Source organism: Corapipo altera, unplaced genomic scaffold, assembly GCF_003945725.1.
Source record: "Corapipo altera isolate COAL_440 unplaced genomic scaffold, ASM394572v1 44, whole genome shotgun sequence".
Lineage (NCBI taxonomy): Eukaryota > Metazoa > Chordata > Aves > Passeriformes > Pipridae > Corapipo > Corapipo altera.
The window spans coordinates 12903890-12923458 of NW_020884880.1; the positions used below are offsets into that span (position 1 = coordinate 12903890).

The following is a 19569-nucleotide window of genomic DNA, read 5'->3' on the forward strand; positions in this document are numbered from 1 at the left end:
CTCCAGGAAGAACAAATAGGAAATAATGTCAACACTGGCTATTCTTAATCATCATAGTCTCATGTAGTGGAGAAAATTTTGTCATTTCACCAAGTGAACACCACTTCTTACTTTCATACCTTGAAGTATGATTCCCCCACACAACCATCAATATTCTTGCTCTACAGCAAATGTTATACAAAGTCAAACTGTCGATTTGGTGTTTTTAAAAGTATGTTGGTTTTTGGGTTTGGGTTTTTTTCCCCATTTTTAACATAAAGAATTAGAAAGAAAAATTTTGCATTTTGTATGACCCATGGGAGTTCGAATCAACCCAGTCTATCCTGAACTAAATTTTGGGTTAATATTCCAGGCTTATGAGTCTGTATCTCATTCTCTAGAGAGCAAAGACAAAAGAAAACTGCTGTTCCATGTATAGAACCCAATAATCCCATACAGAGTATTTTCTGAGAAATGCATTTCCAAAATACAACTTTCAACCAAAACTGGAACTTTCAATCACAGTACACCTGATAAAAAAAACCAACAGTATGACGTAAAAGAAGGCAAAATAATCCCAGAATAGCAGCATGTTGATTTACCTAGAACAGGAAAAAGGGTTTTAAATGAGGAATTATACTTCTCGTACAGTGTTCATTTAGGATTGAAGACAGCTTGGTAAACATACTGAAAAAGGGCACTGCAACTGCACAAAACCTGGCCGTCTTTCCCTTCCAAGCAGCATGCTCCATGGGTCCCTCTCCTCCCAGAGAGAAAGTAATCTGAGCTACCTCCATAAATCCTTCGAAGCACTTAGGTGAGTAGGAAAATAAGGAACAGCTTCTTAGGCTGCTCTTTACCATAATACACGCTGAGACAGAAGAAGCCCTTCCATTCCTCCTTGCTGGAGTACTCTGGATGTTTCAGTACTGCCATCAGTCAATAACTGAAAAACCGAGGCTCTGTTACTTAGATAAATGCTTTAAAAAAGGTTGAATTTCTTAATTGCTTTCAAGTTTTAGGTTATACAGGGCTGGTAAACAAGATTTTTAAAGATATATATACTATGGTTGAAAAATTTCTGACGTACTGTGAAAAAAGGTAGATTTCACTTTTGATTGAAAAAAAAAAAATCTTTCTCTACTCACTTGTGTGAAGTACAATAAAGTAAAAAACTAAGCCAAGACCAATTTTCTTGTTTTGCATGAGATTTAGCTAAAACATAACAAGTTAAAAACTCATCCCCCAAGTATTTGAGCTGTTCAGCTGAAGGGTTGCTTATGCCCTATGCAAAAGTGATTAAAAATTTAGTTAAATTTTAATTCAACCATTTTTCCAAAACAGGTGTTATAACATGAAACAAAACAGAGTGCATCCATAAGCATGCCATTTTGGCATAACATATATACACATATTGTGCAAGCTGAGCTCAGTTATACCTGAAAAATAACCACACTTACCTGTTAATGTAACTTAGAGCAACATAGGTTGGCTGTTGAAGCTCTTGTTTCTCTAATACACGTGGGTCTGTATCTGGAATAAAAAAAATACATACACTGAACTGAGCTTTCTGTATTTACATTGAAGCATATGGGACTGTATCCTGCAAAGTAACATAAGCAAAGACAAGAGATATAAAATAGCTCAATCCAGTTTATCCATATAGACTACCCTTAGCACAGCTCAATCATTTGCTCATTCATTCATAAACACAGCATTGCATTACTTTACACAAGAATTTGAAACATCAACAGTGACGTAATTTCCAACTGTCACACAGCTCTCACAACTCCCCTCATAAATATTAGTTTTCACTGCTTTCCATGATTTATAGTGTTAAAAGGATCAAGCTTGCTTCTTTTTTAATGTAGTTGTTTCTAAATATGGTTGACACATTTTGAGATGTTTCAAAAGCAATTAGATCTCTTCTGCTGGGCCTCGATATTTTTCTCTGAGTCTTGCTTTCTCCCTTCTCTACAGCTTATTTTCTGAAGCTCTCAATCAGAAAAGTCATACAAAAAATGCACTTGAAGCAAAATGCCTGCCAAGCAGAACACTGCCCACCAAAAGCCCCGAAGCAAACACATGCAAATTCCCTCGAGTGCTAACTTTCTCACTCAAATGAAAAAATATGGTTTCAATCACTGTTTTCATTGTTCTTTGCAGTTAAGCTGGGCTCTTCTCTAACAAAGAAGGAGTCTTGGTTTAAATTTCTGAAACCAAAGCCAAGGGAGCATGTCCATAGTTTAGGTATTTTTTTTTTATACCAAAAACCAGGATTATATTGACGTTTCAAATACAGCCTTGCCCTACATAGCAGATAGGCACCTTTAGGAGCTGAGCATAAACAGTCTTCAAAAGTTCCCAATGGAAAGTGTGCATCATGCCTGTGCAGATTACTGCTTAGTCATTAACAAAATGTTTTATGTGTTACTTTAAAAGCAATTCTGGGTGCAACTTCTGCATTTTAACTATCAAGAATAAAAACTGCCCTTACTAAATGGCTCCCCACAGCAGCACTTCTGCTATCCATCTTTTATTTCTGAGAATTATCTACTTTGTGGGTTTTTTGGGGGGGATGGGGTGATGGGAAGCAGGGTGGGGAGAGGAACTCCAAGCAAAACCTGTATTTTGGATTGTTCTTGCTTCCTCCTACAATTTTAAGCACTGTTAATGTTCAAAAACTCATTATATTGATAGCCACATTAGTTTGATCTGATCAGTTGCTTTTAGTGGGTTTTGTGGGTTTTAAAACAAGATACAGTTATTTTGAAATCTGCCTCTGGTGCCCTGCCTTAAAGGAAGATTTTTAACTGAACTGAATGTGGACTGTGCTTGAGGGTTGGTGCATTTGTCACACCACTGCTGAAGCAGATAATGGCTTTATTCAGGGAGAAGAGAATCCCCTGTCCACCTCTCAAAGCTCAGACTGATCCTAGTAATTTTTCATACATTTGCTCCTGCACAGCTCAGGTTGCAGGATTTGCTAACATGCCTTTATCAATATGTCCCTAAGGAGATAAATAACTCTAAGAAAGTTCAGAGAAGAGAGATAAAAGCACAAGTGCCAATCCAACCAGCAACCCCAAGTCTGTTATCCTTAAGAGGAGCAGATCTTGCTGGTGCCTGGCAAAATTCTTCAGTAATTGCCAACACACCATGCTCCATAGACACTAAAGCATCAGCTGTCTTCCATGCTATCTTTATAATTCACTTCTCTGAGGAAGTTAGGTTCACACAACACACAAAGATCTTTTACTTGCTTTAAAATCCACCATCAGCTAGCAGGCCAAGAACACAACTGCTGTCATGGTGAGCTCTCTTAGATTTACACCTTGGTGGTGCATGGCCTGCCATGAAACTGTCTTGATCCAGAATGTCTGCAGAGCGTTAATCCCAACCAGGACTATCTGAGAACTGCCTCAACCTAAGTTTAGGCATCTGTGGTTAAATGACTACGTCTTTGCTAATCCAGTTCTTAAATAGGATTAACCTCCACCTATAAACAACAGTTTCTGTGACTGAAGGAGACAAAGTTGGAGCTGGTTTACATCAGAGTGCTGCACATTATCTGTGGGAGAGGACCAGGAAAAGCTCTAATGGAGAGCCAACCACCCTTCCGCTGCTCACCATAATACCAGCTGAGCAGGAAAATGCAAAGACAAAATCCAAAAGCCCCATAACTTTTGTAGGAGTGTGTTATCAAAGCACAGAGAAATTTGCCTGCTGGCACCCAGAGAAAGCAGACTCCTGTCTCATAGTAGGTGCTGCCTGACACATGAGAAATACACTGCACAGTCTCCATTCGATCTCTCTATCCCTCCTCCTGACATGTATCAGACTTCACATGTAATTCAAGTCAATTTTGTTGTATATCCCAATTCCACAAAATAATCCAGGATGTGTTAAAAAAATCTTGTATGAATTCAGCACTCAAAATGCTTTGAGTTTGACATGCTTTTGACATGTTTTTATTTCTCTTGCAACCAGCTGCTGGGTTGTCAGTCATGAGAACACTACATTCACTTCTGTACTGTAGCAGGAACTACACATAACATTGCTGGATATTATTTCTCTTCCTCAGCTATAATATATAAAAAAACCCCATAGTAACTTGTGTCAGGGCCACCACATGGCCCTCAGAGAAGAGCAGAAACCAGGCCAGCTGTGTCACAGTTGACAGCAGTCATGGGCCCCTGGCACAGCCCTTACCCAGGTGGAGAGGTACAAAGACCACACCGGCAGCTCCACTGCATCCACCTAAAACCTGCACAGCCTTGCTATCCAGGGCACATGCACACTTGGCTCATCACTGCCAGCTTTTTTCTCACTGTCTAAAAATGCCACCAGTCCATTCCTTCCTGCCTCCATTCCCTCTTCCTCTGCCTAGCCTCTCCTCTCCCAGTATAACAACAAGTTAAAAATCACATGGAGATGTCTATAACCACATGTTCATTCTCGTACCATAGGATCGAACATAGATGCAATTCATTCCCTGAACTGCCCTCTTCCCTTCAGCCTCTGACTCCACCTGCCTCCCTACCCCCTTTGTAGGGGGGGTAGTATCTTTGAAGTTGTATCTTACTTCCAATTTAGGCAGTCTCTGCTTACATTCTTGATGTCAGTTAGCACACTATTGAGCACAGAGTGAATAGACGTTATTAACAACTACAAAAAGTCCACAGCCATGCTAGGCTTGATTAAAAAAAAAACCACAAAAAAACCCACAACAAAACAACCCAGTAATTAGCATTTTATTAGCATTGTTTTCTTTCTTTCTTTTTTAAGATAGCAAACACTGCTACAGTAAGGTTAAGCAGCAGTATTCCCTAATGCTGAACCTTCAAACCTGGACTTCCAGCACTCTGCTTCTCTCATGCCTAAGCACATTTATATAGACACTAGTAATATTTTCTAACACCATCCATGCTGCACAAAGCATGTCTTCGAACATGTGTTACCCCACTCACAGGATGTTATGCATCAGCCAACTCTCTCAACTATCTGACTCCAGAACAAGGCGCATGGGAGACAAAAATCTGCTGTCAATCTCACAAAATGGTCCTGTAAAATGTTAAATGTTTAGTCAATGTTTCTTCAAACTCACATAGACTGGTCAAAGTTAGCCCCAAATAGCTTAAATAGTTTCCAAACAGACACCTATAATGGATTAAACACTCACAGATGATAAATCTTTTCTTGAAAGTATTTAAGCAGTAGACCCTAGGGTTGATCTGAGTTTCCTTTCTTATAAGAAAAATATCTACCACACATAGAATAACTACTACAGATCTTTAAGGGACTTGTTGATTAATGCTACTTTAACTAGTTACCCTTGCTTCTTGAATTAACATGGGATATCAAAGACTTACTGCTTCACTGGTTTTGCAGTAACACTTTAAATCTGGTAAAACAAAGTGCCACCCGTTGTACATTACCTGCCTTCATTATTAGTCTCTTTTTGTAAGCATTATGTTCCATTGATTTTGTTCCACAGCGGGAAGAATTATTTTCTGTAATGTTGTGGGGGTTTTTTTAGCTATGTCCTCTCAATTTACTATGGTGTTAGATTTTTTCTCTTTATCTTTAATGAAATATTATTAAAATAAAATTTTGATCTCATATGAACTGCCACAGGGTTTTGTTCTGGGTCCCACTACCTCACTATTAAACGACTAAAGTGTTGGTGCTAAGATTCATGAGAGAGATAGAGAGTTACTCAACTAATCACCTATAGGATTAGACCCCTCCAATTTCTCACATTCAAACCTGTTTCATACTGCACAACCAGACAAGTAGTATGAGTGTATAATTAAGGCTGAGAGATCATAACTTGCACTGTACCGTCTTTGAACTGTTCACACAAAGCCAGGCATTTTCTGTGGAGCATGTTCTACGATTACTAAATCACCTCATTACACAGAAATAACTTGTAGCTTGAAAGCACTGCAAAATCCTAACTGGGTGAAGTATTTTAAAGAGAGCAAATAATAAAAAAGGCATACACATCCTGTGTAGGTACAGTCTTCAATTACATAACTCTGTTCTACATAAATATTTCTGCACAAAAATACATGCCACATCTTCATTGGGTATAATGGAGCAACAAGTTTTTACCCTACTAGATACAAAAGTTATCATAAGCAACTTCACTTTCATAAAAAGTGGTTTTAAATCACTTAGCAAAATCACTTTTCACCTTACAAAGTGCTAGCAAATTTCAGTGGCATTATTTTACAACCTCGAGTTTTCTTCTTACAGAGATTAGGAAAGGTCACTACCACTAGAAAAGTAGTAAAGAGAGTGTCAGAAGAAAAAATAATGACCTGAAGGAGGTAAAAATTATACTGCTCTTCGACATCTTGAAGTGGCTAGTCCTGCTTTTACCCCACTCTATCACCCCTTAATAGGCAGAGGTTGAAGTCAAGATTGACAAGAGTCAAGGTGCCTAAAGAAGAACATATGAATCCCTGTTCAGTCACAAATGCAGTGACTGGATTGTCAAAATTTTTTGGTAGCTGTAATTCTCCAACAGATTTCACTGACATTGTGGAAACTACTTTTTGGGAGGAAGGGTTTAGAGATGTCCACATCTTAAAAAGACTTAGGTTTGAAAAACACCTCTTCATGCCTCATCAGCCATGCCAAACTTAAGCCAAATAGTTGTAACAAAAGCAAAAAGGCAAAACTCCCCTTGCCAACCCAAGGGTGTTACTTCCATTTCTGCTTAATCTCAAAAAGAGTAACGAAATGCCTCAAATATTATGAAAATAACAGCCCTGCAAAGAATTTTAAAAGTGCTAAAACTCATATTTGCAAGGACCAAGGACTTACAATATGACCTCTCTCCCAAGTCACTTGGAGATGTTTATGATAATCTCACCTTTTTGTGGGGTAAACTGCCAACATAGAGGTCCCATAGTCTCACAACTGACTTTGCCAGAACATCCATACACACATTCTGCTTGCCCACCAGCAGGTTCACAGAGTGCCTGTCTTATATTTCACTTGGACTTGAAACTGGCTGATATAAGTCAGCTCAGCTAGTTAATTAAAACGCACACTTCCCTTGAAACTAGCTTGCTTCTCTAATGATGCCAAGGCAAATATTTCTGTTGGCTTCCTCAAAAGTCCACAATTGTTCTTATGTGGATGTAGCTTAAAAAGCCAGAAACAGATAAATTCAATGTTACTGGAAACCACTCCCCATCTGAAACCTCCATTACAAGGAAGCCAATATGAATTTCACAGTCTCAATTCCAAATGCAGAATTATTCAGGTTTTCTTATTAATTAAAAAAAAAAATAACCACAGACAATTGTGATTTTATAGATATTAACACAGTAGCCCATTTAGATCTTTAACAGAAAAAAAAATTCCCTCATCCCCAAAGAAGAGATGATGCTCTATACTTCAAAGACAGAACACTGGAGAATAAATATCATGATTCTGTGTGAATTTTTAACCTACCTGACTTCAAGAACACCTTTAACATTTAAGCACAAGTTTAAGTTCTTTCCAAGATCAAGGTGTTAAATGCCACAGAGATGGACTTCTCAAAATTGTGTTGAACAGATCAGACATCAAACTCTTTCACATTTCCAGATTAAGCTTCCACTAAATAGATAACTAAGAAAGCTACATTCAGCTACATTCACCAAGTACAAACAAGAAAACACTTCATTTCAACTTTCACAATTTCAGTGACCACTAGAGGCTTCCGAGTATTTTTTAGTATAGAATTCTGCCTGTTTGGTCTATCCCAGAGTTGCAAAAATTTGTTAGTTAGCTGCAAACAGTTTATTTCCCCCATCAAATTGTGTGTAAGTGCATGAAGCCATGAAGAAAGAAACCCTTAAAGACACAGGCCGTGTAAGTATTACAAGGAGGTCATGAAACTGCAAAAGTTTGGCCCGCTGGGAGACTCTCAGGCTGACAGTGCTGTACTGGCACTGCTGCTGCTCAAACCAGGCCTGTGGACTTCCCATGCAGCAACTGACTGATTGCAGTTGCTGCATTACAGCGAAAAAATAATGTAGCCCTAAAATAAGGTAAAGCATCAGAGGTTGAAGTCCAAAAGCTAAACCACTGTGGACTTCTCCTAAAGCCTGCAAGAACAAAAAAGTTATCATTAATCTTAGTAACTGCCAATTACATATTACACATGTAGACAAGTGGTTAGCAAAAGGAAATGTCAAACAGAAGGTTTATTTAAATGGAGGTTGCCTCAATAAGAAAAGCCAACAAGTGTTCGTTGGGAATGCACACACAGGCAGCTGGAAAGCAAAGAAAGCAGCTGCTGACTTAACACCCTGGTTTAGCACACACTAGTCTCTTCATGTAGGTGCACCTCACAAGGAAGTGAGGCAGTCCTTGTGGAAGTTCCCACAGAAAATGGTAATTTGTAAAAACTGCCTCTTCATCAGAAACACACCACGATCCCAGGGCCACCATTCCAGCATTTTAGCTTCGGTGAGTGTTATGACTGCAGAACCTCTAAGATGCCATGAGAGGACATCACTGTAGAGGAACCATATAAAAAAGCGGGTCACAGAAGTTCAAAAGCAGACTACTCAAAACTAAAGTAAAAAAACTCCAAGAACATCACAACCAATAGCAAGCATTCACTGTCTTAGACTAGCACATGTGAAACTCCATTTTATAACACAAACTCTGTGAGACAAGAACTCAGAGTTTTCTCATATGAGAAAATGGTATCTTGCTGGGTGAGAAAATAATATATGGTATTTCAGATAACCTACACAGAACCAAATCTATGCTTTGGTCTTACAGCAAAAAGAAGAGTAGAACAGTATTTTGGAGCAATCCTACTTCATCCTTGCTAGCTGCTATTATTTAATACTATTTGTAGTACTATTTAATTCAGGTTGTGAACTTCTAGAAGTAATGGCTGTGCCTCATCTTCCACTGTCCAGCCAAAAAGGGTTCTGATTACAGCTTCACGTGCACTAATTTAATGCACAGATATTAAAAGGATTTTTGGAACACAAGTGAGATGATACTTTGACATTTATAATTTTTAATTTAAAAAACCGATAACCAAGTAAACATAAACACAAGGATTTTGAAACCTTCTGAAGAAGGTTTTTCTGAAGTGTTTTTCATTAAAAAAAATTGTGATATAATCATATGTAGGAAAAATGTATTTCAGATATGGACAACAGAAAAGAGAAAGAATGCATACAGTGCAATCACAGATCCTCAATTTTTAAAATGTTCTAATTTCTGCGATTAAGTTAATTATTGCACACTAGTAAGTGATCACAATGCTCCTCGGTTGCTGAAAGCAACCTTTGGATCTGTCATGCTGTCTTCAAATAGGCAATTAAAATGAAAAATGAGAGTGTGCATAACTTCCCAGTGCCATATATTATATATAAATAACACATAAATAAGAACGGGACAGAAGTGCTCAAACCAAACACTTGATCAACTTAGTCATGCCTTTATCTGTTTATTTGCTACTCTTGAAATCCTTATTACAGATAACCCACTGCCTTAAGAAGAGTTTTCTTTTGCCAGAAATTAAGAGAATTTTCCAATCCTCCATCCCCAAAATAATTTGCATTAACTGAAGTTGGGTAGTATCAAACACAAGGTAGTGGACAGATCTAAGCAACTGATCTGTTCCTCTGTTCTTCTACGAGGCAATCTAGCCGACCAGAACTTGCCCAAGGTTGCTTACTTGCTTTACATCAAGTACAGAATTTATTAAATTCTTTATTTAAAAGGTAATAAAGGGGAGTAAAATACAGTCTTGAAGGTCATACGCAGCCTGTAAGGAACAACATCAGAGCTCCCTTCCCATCCTTACAAGGTGCGTGAGCTCTCTGTGTACCATCCTGCATTCTCTTAGCTTTCCCGAAACCTGGGAAGCAGATTTCCCTCTGGCAGGCAAGCATAACTAGCATCCTCTCTCAGCAGAGAATTCAAGCTGTGGCCTTTCCTCATCCCATTACAAGCAGTGCAGATTGGAGATACAGCCCAGTCCATGAGGGTTCCCTCAGACCTCTGACACACCTGAACAACAGGCTACCATCCACAGTCTGCAGCTGTCTCTGGCAGAAGGAATGGCACCTGACCAAGCCATTTTTAAGTCATGTCCTATTCACCCTCTCCTCTGAAAACCCAAAGAAAACTCCAGCAGCAACTACAAGGCAAAGAGCTGTGTAGGAGGGCATAACCGTAACTCTTTCAGGAAATAATACTGTGCACTGTGATTGAAGACACCCAAGTAATCTCCTTGGTAGCTTATGTCTCAGCATAGACAAAGTAATGCTGTAAATCAGCTACTTAATTTCTATTCAAACAGAACATAATTGCTGGTAACCGGCTGAAGAGCTACAAATGTCAAAAAGGTGTCTTCGTGATCTTTCAGATGTAATAAACTGCAGGCACACTTCATGTGCCATGGTGCTTTTCCACTTATTATGCTAATTAGTTTTATTTGAAACATACAATTATTGCTGCAACTAAATGTAATCATTAATGCATTAATTCAATAGGTAAAATATTCATGAATCAAATCAACAGGAAATCAGCAGAGTGCTGGAAAGATCCCTAAGGGAAGGGAAAAAAAAAAGAAAGACTGCTGCTGCTTTATTTTATTTTAATTTTTAAATTGTGAGATGTATTAAATTTTTAAGTGTTTGAAATGTTAAGAACTTGCTTGCAATTTTTAAGTGCAAATATAACATAATGAAGTTTGACGTAGAGAAAAATTAGACTGCCATTTTCACAGAATTTCCCAACATTTAATTCAAGTGAAATAACTTCATGACATGCCACTGGAGAGTAAATAAAAGGTGCATTTGCACTTAACAGTCAAGCACACAGGGCATAAGATATATTATTAGTAATCTCTAAAAGGATCCCATTTCAGTAATTGAGCAACCATTTTTATTCCTCACCACACTATGATGTCTCTTTTGTCTGAGAGGTTTGAAAATTCATGCACTGTGGAAAGGCAATCATTTCTAATTTACCCAGATCAGGGAAGGTCCCTAGAATTATTTAAAAAAAATAAAAATATCATGATTTAAGGATATTATTCTATACTGAAACAACAATAAAACCACCTTCATGACGTGCAGCACTGGCCCCCGAAATGCACACACCAGCATGACGGTCTCTTTAATCACGTTTGTAGGCCCTGACTATGCTCAGTACTCTCGGCACTGGCAGTAACACCATGGCTATGCTCGAAGAGCCCTCTAACTGGGACACAGCAGGAGCACATGGAAAGAACCTCTCTGCCTGACAGAGTTGTATTGCCTCCCCAGATGATTCCTGAGGCCAACAAAACCCCTCTGCCTGGCTGGCTGTGCCCCCCTGTTCCCGGAGGCAACCTAGTACAGGGCTGCCTATCCAAGGGGAAAGCGTTTGTCATTCCTTGTGCTGACAGACTGGAGAGCATGGAGGAAAAGGGCTGGAGCATGGAGGAAAAGGGCTGGAGGGTGCTTTCCAAAGCAGACCCAGTCCTGTAGGCAGATTTTCTAGGTGTTCGGTCAAAAACCTCTGTTTCCAAAGTTCACACATTCCTCCCCTCTCTAACGTCATACCCATCATACACATTGGGAAGCTGACAAAAAAAGAAAAATGAAGAGCATTCACCTTGCATTCAGCATTTTGCCAAAATTATGAGAAAATAAATTTTTAGAGTTGGCAATGGATTGATTGAGGGTTTAATTCTATGGGTTTTCAGGAGAATCCAGGTCTGGCCCAGGTAAATCCATTGGGAGGTTTGGTCTTTTTTTGGGCAAAACTTGGTAACTAGTAGTGGAAGAGTAATTTTTACATAAACCACAAGGCTATGCTTTTTCATATCAAGTATGTGAGGTGAGTATATGCTAAGAGCCATATTCTAGGATAAACAGTTTTGCATAAAGCAAGCAGTTATTTCAAAACAGCTAGTTTCCCTATCAAAAAAATTGAAAATTTATAGGTTTGTGTTTTGCCTTTTTATTAATACTACTCAAATATGCAAACCCCTGTTTTCATTTAGTTTTAATAATGAAAACCTGGCTAAACATTCCAAAATAAATAAAACCTAGTATTACTTTAAATAAAACTTCAAAATATATATCTTGACAGTTCTGATGCTTGAGGGTTTTATTTCCTTAAGTAGTAATGATCTCCAGGAGTTAAAATAATATGATTATATCCCAACTCCATGACCAGCTAAACCACAACTGAACTGCAGTGGTACATATTTCATTTACAATGTCAGAAGATTTCCATTTCAGACTATCAACACAGCACTAAATTTTCAAGTGTCTCTGGAAACAGGCCACTTCTAGTTTTGGTTGGAAACACTAAAACGAACAGCTACAGGCATTGCAGCTAGTATTTCACTAGTTCAACCTCTTCGTCTTTACCAGGAATGAAAAAGGAAAGCTTTTTACTCTCAGTTATTTACTCTGTCTTCACTCCTCTGCAAACAGTGGTTGAGGGATTTTTTGGTTTATTTTGAGGGAGGGTTGCATAAGAAGGAAACGACAATATTTTCCCATGAGTCACTAAAATTCCTATAAGAAGCTCACCTTCTGGGCTACTACTTCGCACAGTCTTTTAAGAGACAGGTGGGATTCCTAATCTTTACTTCCTGCTGACAGGAACAGTGAATGCAGAAAATGAAACAATTTCTTGTAAGGAAGAAGGAAATGGCATCATTGCCCTGTGTTATTCAAGAGATGCTTCCTCCAGAAGATGGCAACCATGTCAGGTGGAGCAAGGATGGGAACCAGACGAATAAGAATGCCAGGTGCTCAGATAACCTTTATTTCCTGAAATGTCGTTTTCCAAAATTCATTTGGACATACTGTGCCTTACACAATTTTATTATTTTTTTATTATTAATTTGTCATTTCTGTCAGGTGCATAGCCCCTTGGGTGCTCTATGCAAGTGGTGATGAGAAAGTTGACAGGGAGGTACAAGATTAACAACAACAGTAACAAAAATAACAACAACCTACTCCTGTCATGGGAAGCCAGAGCAGTCAGTCAGACCCAAGAGTCTCTGACAAAACTGGAGCATGACACCTGCCATGAAACATGGGGCACACAAACCTTTGGTTTCCACGAAGAATGTGGCAGGTTTGATGGGTCACCCTCAGAGAAGAGCTGTGCAGCAGCCTCACCGTTTATTGACACTCGGTACCACTAAAACATCCCTGTTAGAACCTACAATATTATCCACTGTTTAAATACTGTGTCACTCCCCTGTAGCTATTTATTTCCAGTCATTTCTACAGAAGGGTACTGAGGTGTTTTTTCTACTTCCTATAGCACCGATATAGAGAAAACCCAAATCAGATTGTATTGAGTTAAGCCTCAATGCCTTTGAAAAACAAAATTTAAGGCAAGGGAAAAAAAACCCCAAAAGGTAAATGCTCAGTTTAAAATAGAAAATAAAAGTCTAAAAATACTGACATTAAGCAGAGATTTAAGGAAATAAATCAGCTGAATAATCAAAGACGTTTTAAGACTATGGTACGTTCTTACACATTCTGCTTTTATTATCCCAATCAAAAACATGCATCATCCAACAAAAAATAATAATTTCCCATTGTGAACACATAGGCTATACAATAAGTCACCAACGCCTTTAAGATTCTAACACTATCTTTGCCCTCACATAGAAATTTGAAATAGAATTCTTAATCAGTTAGACACACCAATTAATACAAAGTTAGCTTGCCATAATAAATAAAAAAGAAGTATTTACAATTAACAGGAAGACTGTTCACTAGAAAAGCTCCCAAAATATTACATGCCATTCTTTGGCTTCCACAGTTTTCCTGACATTCATGTAAGCTGAAGTGCCTGTACTTCCTTAAAGTCTCATGTAAAAGAAAGCAACAGAAAGGCACTGCACTTTTGGCAGGTGAAAGTGGTGCTCCAGGTTCACACAAGTCAAGCTCAGGAAAGATTCTGAGCAGAGAAAGCTCATTTTCTGCTCAGCAACACCTAAGAGGATCAAGCAATCTAATAAATGCACTGATATGTCAAAAATCAGTTTTAATTAAGTAAAGGGAAGGGAAGGTAAGATAAAAAACATGAAACAGAAAATTTCCTACAAGCAGGAAAATTTCTCCTTGCATTGAATTATGTACAGAAAAAAAAATCTGTTCTTATTTTTGTACATGACCTTGAAATGTGTATTTCTGATGCAAGAGTGCAGACAAGCGAGGCCTCACTCCTCACTCAGTAGAACTTCAAAAGGTAGCACAGTTGTGGTACAAAACAGTGCTAAGTTTACTGCATTTACAAGTCTGTGGTCATTTGAAAAATGGATTATTCAGAATGTCCAGAACACCAGTTATTTTGCTATTCTTATGTATAATAAATAATTAGAATCAAGAACTTAGACACAAGTAGGGAGGAGGACATTGTAAATTCAAGCAAGACTTTTCAGATAATGATACATAAACATCTACTGTATATACACACACTTTTCCTGGTATCTCAAACAAAAGATGCAGATTCCTCTAGGCAATCCAGCTGCTAATTTTACATGTAATTGTTGACAAAGAAAATTACTTTCTAAAGTGATAGTATAGTACCTTTTAAATTCTACTATTGTTGCTACTAAACAGCAATTAACCATTAGAAGTTGATAGCATTATCCATTATTACAGCAATAAATCTTAATATTATTTTTATTCTGTACTGTTCCTCCTCTGATCAAAATTCAATTATGAAACAAAAAGCACAGCAGACATTTATCAAAATTACTTGAGGAATATGATACAATGGAGACAGTAGATGAAGGCTGTGATGCTGAATTTGAGGGCAATTTAAACTGATGAATTTGTCTCAGTGTTTATTCAGCTATGTTGTAACTTACTCTGTTGGAGTTATTTTTAAAAACAATTTCATAAAATTCTTTAAAGAGCATTAAATAATTTGGTCCCAAAAGACTGCCAGTCTATACAGAAAGGCACTTTCACTTTAGAAATAATAGTTCTTTCACAAAACATATTTCAATAATCATCTTAAAAATGTAATTTCATATAAAATCAGAAAACTAATATCACCTTTCCAAGTATGTTACTACACACAACAGCACGTACCTTCTTATTTGTAGTCTGTTCCTCTTTTATCAAGAAATAGCATTAAAAGTTTAAGAAAACTCTTTAAAACATTTCCATCGAATGATTATTTAAAAAGGTATGGCCTAATAAAAGGAACCTGTTCAGAGGAATAGCTTATTTGGTTAGCTGTTTTTAAACCAATTAATAAAAGAATCCAACCAGCAACAAAATTTTTCTCCAGGTTCGACAGACACCTCCATACCAGCATCAGGACAATATAACGCATTCCTGCCAGGATATTTCAGTAAAGCTGCTTTGAACTCCTTTTATATTCAGGACTAACATGGTGTGCAAGTATTACAAGAGATTACAAGAGAAATTAAGATCACTAGTAAGAATGCTCCCCTCCCCCAAAGCATTTTCCCTGTCCCTTCAATAAGTCTTTTCTATTCACTACTCCTGTCTCTAACTAATTACATCTACTAAAGCTAAGTGAAATATCTCCCTCTCCATTCCGTTTGGATTTTAGCAGCGTCTAATATTCATTCCTTAGTGCACTGGCAGTGTGCTCACCTCTTGCTTTATAGAGTGGTGTTGATTTGCAGTGAGAAGCAGAGAAACGCATAGTAACTCCTTCATAATTTATTCTAGCTCTAAAGCTTTCCACTGAAGTCAGTAGACTACCCAATAGCCTAGTCAAAAAGAAGACAAACATCTTCTATGACAGAAAACTGTGGGGAAGGTGGCATGAATTAAAGAGTATGGAAATAAACACCTTAAACAAACCACCTCAGTGGGAGACTGAGATTTGTCTGGCAATGAACTGCAGACAAGATGCTTAGAAAATCCCCATAACAAAAGAAAAAGCTGCATATTGTCCAAGGGTTCCCATGTCAGCACCACCCCTGAAGCCAGAAACATTAATAACTTTTCTTTTGCTTTTCTTCTTTCTGGGAAGAACAAGGGAGTTGAAATCAAAACAAACAAACAAAAGTACCTAAAGAAGATTTCTTTCAGTGCTAGCTGAAATGTGTCCATGCCAAGCACTAACTGTCCATTGCATCATCTCAGCAGCCAGGCTTGCCATTTGGATGAGGTAATTAGCCTTGCTTACATCTTTTCCTAATTAGATCTACCTTTCTCTGCTTTACATACTTGGAGAACACTTGACTAAATTTATTATCAGTGAAATGTACCAGACTGACAGCCATCAAAAATGCCCTCTATATTGCCCTGATAAGCAGAATTTCGCTATGAGCAGTCAAAATACAAGTTATTCTATTGTTATATCACTGGGGTAAACACCAGCTTCCAAGCCTGAAAGTGCTGGCATATAATTCCAATAGAGGATGAGACCCAAGTACTCTGACAACCCATTGCAACCTGACTTCAATGGAAAGAAATCCAGTGGACAGTGGAAGGAAGGCACAGGAAGGGAACATGGTCTAATATCAATTAGTGTTAAATCATCAGTTGACTGGACAGGGGTGGATGACAGGAGGAGACTGCACTACAGTCATGTTGCAGCCTGAGGTAGTGTCTGCTGGAAATACAATAGTCCATTCTTCATGTCTATGCAACAAATGGCCTTCTCTCTGCAGCTACCAGTTAATATTATAAATCAGTATGTTTTGCAATATTAAAAGGCACTCCAGTTGCAAAGGAACCGAGATCATAAATTCTTTTCAGTGCATTTTTTAACAGCTTCAGACAGTAGCAAGGCTTTCCTGAGAACACTAGACAGCTTAAAATAGCTGTTTCAAATTTAGGTTTTGATACAGGAGATGGAAAAGACCTGTATGAACTATTTAATTAAGAGATCAAACCACCAAGACCCATGAGGGAAAAAATCAGCTCTTAACAAAAGGTTTTAAATCTGTTTCTTGAACCTCTATGTGATGTTTTTGAATTAAGACAAAAATCCAAGTTGAAGAACATCTCCAGATCTCATCTCCCTGTTGCTATTAACATATGGCAAGTTAACAGTAGGGGTAGAATTTGAGGTATTTGTCAAAAGGATGAGCACGCTAACTAGAGGTCTGGGGAACCCACACACTAGGCTCTTCCTCTGATAGGCATGAGAAAGGTTATTGCTAATCAGTTTCTTTTCCCATATGAAACCAATGGCTCTTAATCTCCAGTTGAACACTTAATTTACCAAAAAGGAAATGAGACTATTTTTCTACAACTCAACAGCAGCTGTAATTCCCCCCATGTGTTGCCTATGTAAATTACTTCTCTGCTGTACAAGCAGAGAGCAGGTTTGGAGTGGGAGAGGAAAGGAACACTGCAGTATCTGCCATGTCTATTAAAGGAACTTCGGGATTCTCTGGCTAACTATTCTCAATAGCTGCAATTATTGCTCAGTGTTTTCACTGAGACTTGGGCTCTGAATGTGAGATGAAGAGCATGTTATGAAATTTGAATGGATGCCATCGGCAAAAAATCCACAGCTAGCGTTAAACCCAGTTATGTGTGACAAACAAAGAAGGGAGTCTACTAGTTAGCACATTGTCTGGAATGGTGGACATGGAGACAGCACATTATGCCATATCTCTGTAAGACAGGACCCCTAAGAAGTGAAGCAGATGTGAGAGTTTCATGGACTTTGTTGAACAGATTAGATGACAACACAGAATACTGAACACTGGAACAGGCTCCCTGGCTAAGTGGTCACAGCACCAAATCTGTTTGAGTTCAAGAAGCATTTGGACAATGCTCTCAGGCACCTGGTCTGATTCTTGGGGTGTCCTGCACAGGGTCAGAAGTCAGACTCAATGGTCCTGATGGGTACCTTCCAACTCAGCATATTCTTTGATTCTATCCTTTTCTGCTTCTTACAGTAAGTCTGGACATAGTCCTGGTCTTCAGCACAACCAATACATTCTAGGTGTTGTTTTCTGTCCAGATATAAAAGGACCGGCTTCTTTCTTCCAGTTTTAAAGCCAATATGAAGAAGAACTGTCATGAGGAAACTTGAAAAACATTGCACATTAGCCCACTAACGCTAATGGTAAAGCTTACCTTAAAGAAAATTATTAAGCACCAAAGTTAATTTTCATCCAAATTTTAAATAAGAGGGTGAATGTTCCGCACTGGCTAGGATCAAAGACCTCAAGGTCAATTTCCAGCTCAGTCACAGACTGCTTAACAGTCCTGACAAACTAATTTCTTTGCTCTATTCACATTTATTTTTACTTTTTTTGCTTCAACCCTTCTTCTGCTTGCTGTGCATAAAATTATACAGGTAGCCTAAGATTCCTTAGGCTAAATTATATTTGCTGGCCCAACTAAGTATCTACAGACCGTGAGATGTGAGCATAACTGTACTTCAAAACCTTCCCATAAACACACCTTTTTCAGAGTTCCAATAAAAACAAGGTGCCATTTGCCTACATTATTACCAGCAGTATTAAGGCAGTCATACTTTACAGTCACAGAATCATAGAATGGCTTGGGTTACAAGGACATCCAGGTCCAATCCCCTTGCCATGGGTTGGGATGCCACCAACTAGACCAGGTTGCTCAGGGCCCCATTCATCTGGCCTGGAACACTTCCAGGGATGGGGCAACCACAACCTCTCTAGGTAACCTCTTCTAGTGCCTCACTACCCTCTGAGTAAAGAATTTCTTCCTAACATCTAATCTAAATCTCTCCTCTTTTTGTTTAAAACTGTTTCCCCTTGTCCTATCACTATCTACCCATGTAAAAAGTCCCTCTTTTTTATAAGCCCCCTTTAAACACTGGAAGGCTGCAATAAGATCTCTCCAGAGCATTCTCTTCTCCAGGCTGAACTGTACCATTCAGCTTCGCGTCAACTGCAAACTTGCTGAGGGTGTGCTTGATCTCACTATGTCCCTGATATGTTAAAGAGCACTGGTCCCAAGACAGAGCTCTGAGAGACAACACTCATCACTGGCCTCCACCCTGACACAGAGCCATTGATCACAACTCCCTGGCTGCATCAGGGCACCACTGTAAGTAAATGAACAAAGAACTCCGGCTGTAAGGTACAACATGGAGGAGAAAACACTGGAGATTCTATCCTGTCAGTGTATATAACATTAGTTACTGCATGCATCCAAATATTCAATTATCCTCAAGTGCCTGGAGCCTCTAAAGCAGAGTGATCAGTGTGGGTGGGGAGGATGACACCCAAAACCACCACCGCCACCCTGAAAATCAAAAAGAAGCACTCAGTTTGAGTTCACTGGCATATTCCTGGCAAAATGTCTGCTAAAGCACTGCAGAGAATTTTATAGGCCTGGAGGAGACACTGAAGAAATACAAACAAATCAATGAATACCAGCAGTGAGAGATAAACAGTTTCAAATGCTTCATACAACTAGAATCACTTTGCAGCCAGATTCCTTGCCAAAATGAAAACTTGGAATGCTTCTGCCAGACTATTTCCAATTACAGTGTTTTATGGCAACGCAGGGGATACAGCACGCCTTGATGAGAAAAACCAGTGTATATATAGGCTCATCATCCTCGAGCAGAAAGCACTGAGGTAAGTACTAGTTGTTAGGG

General features: G+C 38.6%; 1 protein-coding gene across 1 annotated transcript in view; it reads right to left on the reverse strand.

The window, feature by feature from the left end:
• Positions 1 to 19569, reverse strand: part of JAZF1 (JAZF zinc finger 1) — a 189936-nt gene that overhangs the window by 86517 nt on the left and 83850 nt on the right. Inside the window, exon 2 of the mRNA XM_027639277.1 lies at positions 1440 to 1512. Within this exon, the coding sequence (XP_027495078.1) occupies positions 1440 to 1512 (73 nt within the window). The remainder of the gene's footprint in view (positions 1 to 1439; positions 1513 to 19569) is intronic.